The 12,059-nt window shown below is 48.8% G+C and overlaps 1 protein-coding gene across 2 annotated transcripts in view; it reads left to right on the top strand.

Moving 5' to 3' along the window:
• The window catches only part of BMP8A (bone morphogenetic protein 8a), a 37,491-nt gene that overhangs the window by 4,625 nt on the left and 20,807 nt on the right, over positions 1-12,059 (top strand). For both annotated transcript variants that reach the window (XM_074376778.1, XM_010959951.3), the window contains exons 2-3: positions 11,219-11,408; positions 11,803-11,951. In XM_074376778.1, coding sequence (XP_074232879.1) covers positions 11,219-11,408; positions 11,803-11,951 — 339 coding nt within the window. The remainder of the gene's footprint in view (positions 1-11,218; positions 11,409-11,802; positions 11,952-12,059) is intronic.

Raw genomic sequence — 12,059 nt, 5'->3', positions numbered from 1 at the left:
ATAAGTGATTTGCGTTGCATTGCAGGCCATCCTTATCAAGGGACATTTGGGTGGTTGCAGTTTTGGGTTGTGAATAAAGCTGTCTGATCATCCTTGCACGCATCCTTCTGTAGATGTATTAAATCTGGATTTTAATCCTGACTGTGCCACTTGGGAGCTATGAGGCGTCATACATAATCCTTTTAATACGTCTGCACCTCAATTCCTCACCTTTAAAACAAGGTTCCTAAGGGCTGCCCCTGGGGTTTTATAGGACTCAGTGAAACATGCATTGAGGCCAGCTGGATGCCTGCCACATTGCAGGAGCGGAATAAATGGGAGCTGATGTCTTACGTCCTGCTTCTGTGCCTTTGCTCATCCTGTATCCTCTGCATAGAATATACTCACCTCCATTTCTGCTTTTCAAAGGGATGGGCAGGGGTTTCCATAAATCTGACTCCTCCCACCCCCACTTCTTCCAAAGAGAGCAGGCTCCTTCTATGATTAGTGCCCTCTTACTTGGTCGTGTGTATTTCTCTTGGGATTCTGCCTATCTGATTCCGGCGCACATCTGACTGCTCTGTCTCCTACCCACCAGGAAACCATGAACAACCTGAGAACAGGGGCCTAATCTGACTCTCCTGGCACCCCTGCCCACACTCCCCTGCCCCCAGCCCCTGCATAGTTGACGGAAAGAGGACGGGCAGTGGGAGTTGGGGAGCACTGAGAGCCAGGGGAAGCAGCCAGGGCCTGGCCGGTGGCACAGAGGCAGGACCAGCCTCCCGACCTTTGCAGGTCACCCTGGGCCCTCTCCCGGGACCCAAGTCCCCCCAGGGTCCTGCCTGGAGGCACCTGTTGATGGAAGAACCTTGTAGGCAGGTGACCCCTCATCCCAGCATTGCCACCCAGAGGAACTCCAGGGCGACTGGTTTTACATGGGCTCCATGTCTGCAATTCCAGCTGAAGGGCCCCAACCTGACCTGGCAAGTCTCTGCCCCTCTGGGCCTCAGTTTCCCCATCAATGCAGGGTGGCCCCAAAGGCCTTTCCAGCTCCGACCAAAGAATGCCCCTGCCCTTCCCATGCAGTGATGGGGCTCCCGCAGGGGTGAGGCATGAGCTGGGGGTGCACCGTTCCCCATGGGACAGAGGACATGTGTCACGTGCCCACATCTTTCTGGAAAACCCCACGGTTCAGTTCTTTCCTGGGTTTGAACCAGAAGAACCGCATCCTTCTTGCTCACATCTCCTCGGATCTATTTTTGGCCTTGGCGGGCTTGATGTGGTACCGAGCGCGGTGTCCCCTTTTCATTTGGGCTCTGAAGCTCTGAGGCCTGGACCGGTAATTATGAGCGCAGAGCCATTTATGGAAACCGCTCTTGAAAAAGTCAGTAATGAGAAGTGACTGAAAATACCTCAGACATGAGCGGGGCCTGCTCTCCCAGCGCTGAGATTTCTGGGTGGGAGGAAGCCTTCGGGAGGCAGAACCGGGAGCTGATGGGCCCAGACCTCATTTTAGGTCCGAGGGGCCCTTGGCCTTGTTCACAGAGGGACCAGCCAGACAAGCCCAGCCTGTCCACCTCCAGGGCCCCAGGGAGCTTGTCCTCCACCTCGGGGGCCAGGCCATGAACAGAGGCAAGTCCCGCAGCAAAGTGAGAACACGGGGGCTTCGACAGAAACTCACTGTGACATGGAAGCCACTCCCAGACCAGCAGGATGCTCCTGCCCAGGGGCTGCACGACTGGACCCTGAGCTGCTGTCCTGGGGACCAGGAGCCTTGAGACTAGGGGCCGGGCATCCCCTCTCTGGGTCCCTGGGACTCGAGAGGCTGGATGAGTGGACGGCTGAGGCCTCTCATTTCCTCCCCACATTGTTCAGTCTCTGCCCCCAAATTGTTCACCATCCAGAGGGCACATGAACCAAGGACAGGGAAAGGGAGAGATGGGCAGACTGATCGTGTGGGGTCAGAGAGGGGCGAGGGGGCTTTTACAGCTGGACCAAGAAGAAAGTAGCCTTTAGACTTAGCAGGATGGAGGAACCTGGGGAGAGCGGCTTCAAGGAGGGACTTCAGGGAAGGTGTTTGCAACCAGAAGGCCCAGGAAGCCGTAAGGATGGGCTGGGTCAGCTCAGGGGGCCTGGAAAGCAGAGCCAAGCTTAAGACCCTGCTGTGGGCCCAGTGGGGCTGGGGAAGGGTTTGAGGGCAGGAAGGACTGCCAGACGGGTTAGAAGACTCCATTCTCTTAACAGTCACTCTGGACTGAAGGAAATGGGTATCTTTTGAAGTCTTACTTTTTAGTCAGAAACAAGACAGATTTAGGTTGTCCAAGTGACTCTAAATTTGGTCCAGGGCACAAAAATAGCTGAAGCTTGTGTTGGTGTAGGGCTGGTGGACACAGGGTGTGGCTCTGGAGGTCTAGCCTGTGAGTGGGGGTGCAAGGCCCAGATGTGAAAAGGCAGAAGGTGGCCTGCAGCTAGGGTGGTGGAGGCCGCTTGCCCACAGCAGCCCTTCCTGCAAACGTGGGATCCAGAGGCGGTTTATCAGAGGCCAGAGGAGAAAGCCGGAGTCTGTGATTGTTTGTTTTCTTGGAGCCACAATGGGGATTAAGAAAGTGAAGTCTGACTGCTTCCCCAAGTAAATCTTTGTAGAAAATAAGGTACCTGTGGAACCAGCAGTGGCATTGTGTGTCCCCTGTGCTGGGCCTATGCCCCATCTGCCCAGGCGTCTCAGGGGAGCTCAAGAGTCTTTGCTGGCTGCAGGAAACTACAGGTGGCTTCCAACCCACTTTACAGGGTTGTGGAGAGTCATGGCCTCAGCATCAGTTGAACTTTACTAAATTCTCCCTAGTCACAGAGTTCTTTGAATCACTGTGATGAATTCTTGAAGGCTGAGAAATAGGATTTCTTACACATGAACTGGCCTTGCCTGTCACTCCAGCCTCATCATGGACACCTGGCCCCTGGACCACTCGATTGCAGCTCTGTGGTCCTCCTGGATGTTTCTCAAAGATGCGGGGCTGCTGCATTCATGGTTCCCTCTGCCTGGAAGGCTCTTCCACCACCTCTTTACATGGCTTCACCTGTCCCCTCATTTACCAGGTTTTAGAATAACGAATTGATTCCTAGTGTTCTGTAAAGGCACTGGTCCTCAGTCTCCCAGGAGACCTTTGACAATATCTGGAGACAGTTTTGGTTGTCACAACTGGGGCAGGGAAGGCAGGGCCATTGGCATGTAGTGGGCAGAGGCCAGGGATGCTGCTGACGGTTCTACAGCACACAGGACAGTCACCCACAACAAAGCATCACCTGGCCCCAAACGTCAGCAGTGCCAAGGCTGAGAAATCCCGTGCACAGGTGATCAGAGCTCTCTGAGGAGGAGCACCTAGTGGATATTAACATTCGTGGTACATTTCAGTCTGTTACAGTTATTCTCTCTGATGCTCAAATTGTCCCTTCTTCGGTCTTTATAAAGCCTCTTCAGATTAGCTTCAGGGAACTTTTAACTCTCTCCGGGGAGTTTCAGAGCTTCCTTGCCTGCTGGAATGAGAGGTTTCAGGCTCTACCTCTGCTTTTCCTGCCCTGGGTCAGAAATCAGCCATTTCAAACGGCCATTTCTCCAAGAGCCCTGGTGCCTTGTAGCAGAGCTGATCATTTGAGACTGCACTTGGGGCAGCAGAGTTCCCCTCTGCCCCTGCGTGGCCACCATTTCTAGGCTGTTTCACTGGACAAAGCTATGTGTTTTCTAAGAGAAAAAAAAATTAAGAGTTCAAACTAATGTTTCTAAATCAAATTTAGGATTACAGAGTTTCACTTAAATTCTTTTTTAATATTTCTGTGTTCTTTTACACTGAATAATTTCATCCTAACAACATTAACATAATAATTGCCTTATCCTACAGTTATTGAGATGTATGTGTATTATTATGTGTGTATGTTGTATATACCATATGTAATAGTTACAGAATAATATCATCATAACAATATGATGACTGAAAAATTCAGATTTATTTTTGGTTTATTTTGTCCTTAAGCTATTCCACTAAGGATGTACAGTCACATTACTCTGTTGGAAAATTACTTGAAATAATTCCTTACTGTGTGGTTAAACCACCAACTCAGTACACCCACCATTCACTTGCTTTATTTTGTATTTTAGTCTTAGGTCTTGCTCTTTGTTTTTGTACTTTGAATTAATTTTGTTTTATACCTACGTGAAATCTTTACCAAATATACAAAGCAAGGAACATTCTAAGAAGCCTGTCTTCTACACTCTGTCTCTGTTCTCTCCTCCCACAAAAGGTAACTACTTTTTTAAAAATTGAAATATAGTTGATGTACGACATTGTGTCGGTTTCAGGTGTACTCCATAGTGATTTGACATTTGGATACATTATGAAATGATTACTGTAAGTCTAGTAACTCTCTATCCCCAAACAAAGTTATTACATTATTGACCATATTACTTATGCTATGTATTACACCCTGTGACTTATTATATAACTAGAGATTTATACCTCTTAATCCCCTTCACTTATTTCACTCACCCCAACTATTTTTTAGTTAATTAGTTTGTAGTTTATCTCTCCATTTTAAAAATATAATTACATATATCTGTGTGTATGATGCATATGCATTTTTATAATACGAGTACCCTTTTTTGACCTTTTTTTTTTAACCCTTTTTCTTTTTTTCAGAGGGGGGTGGTAATTAAGTTTATTTATTTATTTATATTTAGAGGGTTTATTGGGGATTGAACCTAAGATCTTGTGCATGCTAAGCATGTGCTCTGCTGCTTGAGCTGTATACTCCCCCACCGACTCTTTCTTAAATAAAAGCTATGCTATCTGTACTGTTCATCTTCCTGCTTTTTGAAACAAAACTGTCTCCTGGAGACCACTTTATAGCAGAAGATGGATGATCTCTTTGTTCTAATTTACAGCTGCATAGCATCCCCCCCATGAAAATGTGTCATAGTTCATTTGTTCCATCTCCTATTGATAGGCATTTGGGTTTTTTCCAGTCTTTTTCTATAACAAATTACAAAATTGGGCTGTAACAAATAGCCTTGTACGTACATCTTTTTTGTACTTTTTGTGAGTGTGTCTTTGGGACAGTTTCTTAGAGGTGAGATGTCTGGGTTAAAGCATGTATAATTTTGCAAGATACGACCAGACTCCCCTCTATCCTGATTATGCTATTTTGCATTCCTTCCAGCAGTGCATGAGGGCTCAGGTCCGATTTTAGAGTGTTCTACTTTGGAAGGTTTTTCCAAGTACCACATCTAAAGTAACTCCACCCTGGACTGGAATTGGAGGTATAACTCCAATTATTAACAAATATATATCCAGAAAAACAGAAATAAATACAAATGTGCGCTTATGCATGGGTTAGTATCCAAACATATATTTCCTAGCTCTGTCCACTGAGAGGGCCTAAAAACAATGACATTTCGTTAGTAATGAGCAAACCCTGTGCCCGGAGCTTGGGTTTTAAATCTAATTCTATAAATGTTAGATGAAGTGAAACAGAGCTCCTTGGAGAAGTGACTGATTTCACAGGTGGGGAATGGAAAATCACAAGATGGGCCTGGAGCAGCTGGGGATGCCAGTCAATTAGGAAGTACTCAGAAAAGGATAGGGTCAGGGGGACGGTATAGCTCAGTGGTAGACTGTGTGCCTAGCAAGCACGAGGTCCTGTGTTCAATCCCCAGTACCCCCATTAAAAATAAATAAATGAAACCTCCTCCCCCTACAAAAAAGGGTACACAATGGGATATGTCAATTATATCCCAGTAAAACTGAAAGAAAAAAAAGAATGATTTTTAAAAAAAGAAGGATGAGGTGGGGGGCATGTCAGAGGAACAAGGAGCCAACATAAAGACTCTCCCAATGGACAAAGCTGGAAGAATTTGAACAACAGAATGAGTAAACCTTGTATTGAATTATAGCCCATTGAATAAATTAAATATCCATGAACCCATAATGATATAAATAAATAATTGAATGTAATGGGAGAAAGGGCAAATCTTCCTTTCAAGAAAATTCCAACTAATAAATGTGGAGGGAAAGAAGGAAATTGAAAATCACTATTGCAGATACTACAGGAATACTTGCTACAGGCAAGATCTAATGAGTGCTAAAATTAGTGGGGAAATGTCTGAGGAGAAACAGAATATATGCATAAATCTCAAAGTCTTTCCCCTAAGATATTTATTATTTTAAAAAGAAAAATGATGACATTATGGCAAAGATACATGGCAGATACCACCTTAACCAAAGAATTAGTTAACGTCCCTAGTAACAGCATATGTTGAGATTATGTTGTGCAATTTGATGCGCTTAGAAGAGGACATCACTTCCGTGGCGTTCTTCTCCGAAATCTGTAACTTCAGTTAAATGATGAGAAAACATCAGATAAACCCAAATTGGGGGACAAGTCTACAAAATACCTGACCAGTGCTCTTCACAGGTGTCAAGGGCATGATAGGGCTTGTTACAGGTCAGAGCAGACCTGGGAGACCAGAACCTCAATGTGACGTGGGATCCAGGATTGAATCCCGGAACAGAAAAAGGACATTAGTGGAAAAACTGGTAGAATTCAAGAAAAGCCTGTAGTTTGGTTAATAGCATTGTAGTGGTGTCAGTCTCCTGGTTTTGATCATTATGCTGTGGTTTGGTTATGTAAGATGTTATTAGGCAAAGCTAGGTACAGTGTGTGGGAATTCTCTTCCTATTTGCAGCAAGTTTTCTCTAAATCTGAATAATCTAAAATTACTTCAAAATAAAGTATAAAGCATAAAGTGACCCCACACATCCCTCCGGCATTACACCCCCCCCTCTTGCTGTCATTTGCAGCGCTCATCACATACAGTGGTCTTGTTTGTTTTCACTCTCTTGTTTGCTACCTGACTTCCCCACTGCACATAAACTCTGTGGAGACAAGGGCTGGCCTTTCTTTTCTTTTCTTTTTTGAAGAATAGTTGAGTTACAATACTGTGTTAGTTTCAGGTATATAGCAAAGTGATTTGGTTTATATATATATGTATATGTATTCTTTTTAAAAATTCTTTTCCATTATAGTTTATTACAAGATATTGAATACAGTTCCCTGTGCTATACAGTAAACCCTTATTGTTTATCTATTTTATATATAGTATCATGTATCTGTTAATTCCAGACTCCCAGTTTATACCTGTCCCCCTTTCCGCCTGGTAACCATAAGTTTGTTTTGTATGTCTGTGAGCCTGTTTCTGTTGTGTAAATAAGCTCATTGGCCTTCTTCTTGACTGCAGTTTCTCCAGTGCCTAAATAGTGACTTGCACACAATAAGCATTGCTTTCAAGTGTGTTGAATAAATAAATGAATTAATATTCCTGGATATGGCTGTGAAAAACGAATGGAAAAGTGAGTGTTCTTAGAAAACCTCCAGAGCACGAGAAGGCAGCATATGCAAGAGTCTTCTCCCATGTGCCTGAAGGTGAAACCATGGGGCCCCCCAGATTAGGAATCCTTGCCCCAGGTTTTGCGAATGGGGGAAGTAATTTGCTACCCAGAAACCTTGTTCCAAATATTAGCGGTTCCCCCAGGGCCACCTTGGAGAGATTCCTGGCAGGATGTATCTCAGATGGCTGGGATCTAGAACATAGGCCAGGCAGAGGGCACCCCCTCCTCTCCACCCCCAGCGCAGCCTGTCTGAATCTACCAGGGGTCGTGGCAACGAACTTCCCAACTGGCAGCAAAAATGTACTGGGAAAAATGGAGAAATCATGTTGTGCAGGCCTTGGCCTTTCCCCTCAATTCCCTCTGCAGAGCATCCCATGGTAGCAGTAGTGTGGGAAGCAGGGACAGGCCAACTCCAAAGTGGGTTTATGCCCTTCTTGCAGCATTGGACGCTGGAGGGCCCTGCAGTGGATAGAGCCTTGGATGGGAGTCAGGACTCCCAACTTCACCTGTGCATAAAAGTGAGAGGACCCTGTATGCCCCGATCTCTGTCCTTTGAGCTCTGATATTCTGGGAATCTTCAACACTTTCATAAAGAAAGGTTCAGTTTTTGCTTTGTGCCCGAGCCAGAATACAGTGGACCACCCCACTGGCATTGCTGAGGGGCTGCCTCCCCCAGCCTGGGTTTCTTTGGGAGATTCCAGACCTTGGTTATAAGGGAAGGTGGAGGCTGGGTACAAATGTACATCGAACAGGAAATTCTCCTGAATGATAGGGTAGAAGCATTTGCTGGACCATAACCAAGTACTGGCCACAGTAGCAGACGGGGCTTTTTACACTTTCCTTTGACCTGGTATCAGATGGTCACTTGGCAGATGTGTATTCTGAGACCCAGAGGATCGAGTGTCTTGACAAAGGTCAGGCAGATGGAAAGGGGGCACTTGGAAGCTATTGAAATGCCTTTCAGTTGAACTGATATATTTCTGTTATATAATCTTTCATTTCATACTATTATTTAGAAAAAGAAAATTGAGTGTCTCCCTTTCCTCTCCCATGGCTGTTAAGTTTCATACACAAAACTCTTGATGGTGCTGGCAGGATGTTATCACTTTGATATGCCGATTAAGTTAGGAAATTCGAGGTCAACACGCCTCCCAACTCCTAAGGAATGGCCATCGCTCCTATCCCATGACCCCTGTCCTTTTCAAAGCCCTATGTGAAAAGGGTCCTAGTATCCCCATTTCCCAGATGAACAGAATGAGGCCATCCAAGGAAGGTACTTATTGCTGGTGGCATCAGGGCTGGGACCAGAAGCCCTAGCTTTAAGTCAGAGCATCGACACTTCTCAATGCAGTTTTAGTGGTGAAAGCAGGGCCAGCCTGTGCAGGAACTACCATAGGGGCACCCAGGTCCCACTACATTCTGTTCCTCAACACCAGCTCTGGAGAAACATCTTCCCTAATTCGCAGAAGCAGCCATTGAAAAGCTGTATATCCAGACTCAGCAAAGAAAGGGGATACTCTCCTTTGGCCAGTTACACTGATACCTTGTTTAATGCAGCATCCCAAAAGTTTTATCAATTTCTGATGAAAATCATTTTCCTAAAATTGTCCCATCTCCGGTGCTTGCCTAGAACAGCTAGGGTGAGCAGTTTTTGCTACTGGAAATACTGGTGGGGGTGGGGTAGTGATTTCACAAACCCACAGGAGGGAAGCTTGGAGCTGTGGTCAGTCAGGTGAACAGGGCTCTCTACCCCAAGCATGTGGGCCCCTAGGTCAGCAAGGAAGGAGACCACAGAGTGTGGTGCCCACAGGAGCTGGTAAGTTCATGGTTGTTCCCTCAGTCTTGGATCCAACATGAGTCAGTGTCACACCTGCAGACAGAGGTTCCCAGTGACCCACCTGTAAACCCCTGCTGTGCCTCGGGGGCAGATACAGTTAGGATGCTTTGAGATGGGTCAGTAGAGGGTGAGACTGAGTGACCCCTTCTCACTCTCTGTGCCACACCCTGTGACAGCCACCAGCCTGGACTTATTTCAACCTACAGGAATGTTTACACAACCATGGAACAGAGATGGTCTCTGTAGGCCACAAATCCACAGAGATTGTCCCCAGAGCTGTGTGAATGTGTCTGTAGGGAAGAGGGGACTCATGTGGCGATAGTCATGGTGAGCATCACTTGGCAAAGTTCCAGACCCCTGCCCTCCACGCCCTTCCTGTGTGGGAGGAACCGCATCCCGCCTGTGTCACGCTGCCTCTGAAACAGCCTGGCTCGTGGGTGGGCATTTACTGTGGGTCCAGCACCCTATTAGATGATGGATGTTCTATTTTCTCTCCTCCCTGGTCTGGGGCAGAAAAATTCATCTCCTACCCAAACATGTGTGTCCACTGGCCTTACCCAGCACAGCTGTTTGCCCATCCATCACTGGACCAGATTCCCACCACGAGGACAGGAAGTGCTCCCACATCCGCCTCCACTACCAGCCTGGTGACTTGTGGTCACTGAGCCCAGTAGCCAAAGAGAGAATTTTTAAAAAGATTCACAAACATGTAATTAAAATCTCAGTATTGGTTTTGGAAGAAGGCGCTGGGCGGCTCCTACCCTTGTTTTGTGGAAACACAGATTTTCAGTATTTGAAAGTGACAGGAGGCTAAAGTGAGATGCTCTAAATATACTATCCAGGGCATATCCGGGCAGCTGGGGAGATGTGGGCTTTATTCCATTCCTGCGGTCTCTTGCCCAGACTGTTAGACCAGCCCCGCCACCGGCCACCTTGGTCCCCTCCAGCCTGGGCTTTACCCTCGCCTCCACACATAGCTTACAGTCCAGCCTCAAACCATGCGCTCTGATGTCCAGAACCCTGAGCCCCATTGGCCAGAGCACAGCCCACACTCTGAGGGCAGGATTCCAGCCCTCCCCAGTAGGCCACAGCCAGACTCACACCATAGCCCCACACAGCTGGACGGTGGGCAGCCCTGGCACCCCACACCTGTGTGTAGAATGCCCTCCTTGCCACCTTCTCCACCTGTCCTTAAAGGCCAGTTCTGGTGTCACCTCCTCCGGGAAGCCTGCTCAGATCACACCATGGGATCCTCCACTTCCCCAACACTTGACTGGGCCTCTCCAGGAGCTGTCATACTGCCCTGCTTCTTCCTGTTCTTTTCCATGTATCCTTCTCCCTCCCCTTCTTCTTTCACCTTGTCCCAGAAAGGGTCCTGCCGTCCTTTGGCCCTTTGCTGGGTTTTATGCCATCGTTTTCCCTGCTGGTGCCGTCGTTCCTCAGTCTAGGCCTTTGCTCACGCTGGTCCCTTCCTCTGCCATGTGCTTCTCCCTTGACATCATGGCAAATCCACTCTCAGCCCTCAAGGCCCAGCTCCAGAGTCAGCTGCGAGCCTGCTCTCCGCCCACCTCCCATCCACACAAAGCTGACCCTGGGGAGAGCCCCATCCCTCAGCTATGTCCCTGCTGCCATGTGGCCCTTTTCCGCCGTGGACCTGACGTCCATCTCCCAGAGGAGGGGCCCGTCCTCTGCCTCATCTGTGGATCTGCGAGTCAGCAGGCAGCCGAGCGGGGCAGGTAGGGTTTGGGGCTTAGGAGCCAGAAATGTCAGCTGTCCTTGTGGGTACCTGCCGTGTACTGTGCACAGAGCCCCCTCCACACCTGGGAGGCAGAGCAGGGACAGTCCTGTTCACGAGGAGGGAGCCGGCCCACCCAGGCTGCCCAGACCCCCAGCTCCCACCTGGCCCCCCCAACCTGGAGCCTGAGCCAGAACCACGAGTGACCGCCAGCCCTGCTTTGTCCTGCAGTGGAGCATGACCATGCCCTGGGCCACCAGGAGCCCCCCTGGAAGGAGTTCCGCTTTGACCTGACCCAGATCCCAGCAGGGGAGGCTGTCACAGCCGCAGAGTTCCGGATTTACAAGCTGCCCAGCGCCCAACCGCTCAACCGGACCCTCCACGTCAGCATGTTCGAGGTGGTCCCGGAGCAGTCCAACAGGTGCCCGCCCCACTCCCTGCCGCCCGCTCGAGTCCGGCCCAGCCCTGGGGCACATTTCCCAGAGGACAGAAGGGGAGCTTCCTGGGCAGCACATCCTCAGAGAAGAAAGATGCTGGCCCAAGGCCTGGTGTCTCCATGCGGAGAGGCCCAGCATCAGTCCAGGCTTCAAGTCCCCGCCCTGCCGTCCTGGATGTGGGCTCCTGAGCCTCAGTTTCCCCAGCTGTACACAGGCACAGTGACACCTTTGTACGGTAGATGCAGTGAGAAAAGGCACGTGAGGCGCTCAGGCCAGAGCCAGGCGGGGTAGATGCCCCACTAACGGGCCCCAGGCGAGCACTGGAAACTCCAAGGCAGCTGTGCCGGCCCTCAGTTAATTGTTCTTTCATGTCCACAGGGAGTCTGACTTGTTCTTTTTGGATCTTCAGACGCTCCGATCTGGGGACGAGGGCTGGCTGGTGTTGGACGTGACAGCAGCCAGTGACCGCTGGCTCTTGAACCGTAACAAGGACCTGGGACTCCGCCTCTATGTGGAAACGGAGGATGGTAAGACTCAGGGGTCAGCAGAGAACCTTCCGCAGGGGGCTCCTCCGAGGAAGCTGCTGGCAGCAGACACAGTTGGCACCACCTCCCTTGGCCCTGAAGGAGGCCTGG

This window comes from Camelus bactrianus, chromosome 13, assembly GCF_048773025.1.
Source record: "Camelus bactrianus isolate YW-2024 breed Bactrian camel chromosome 13, ASM4877302v1, whole genome shotgun sequence".
NCBI classification, from domain to species: Eukaryota; Metazoa; Chordata; class Mammalia; order Artiodactyla; family Camelidae; genus Camelus; species Camelus bactrianus.
This window is presented reverse-complemented; position numbering and strand designations above follow the sequence as displayed.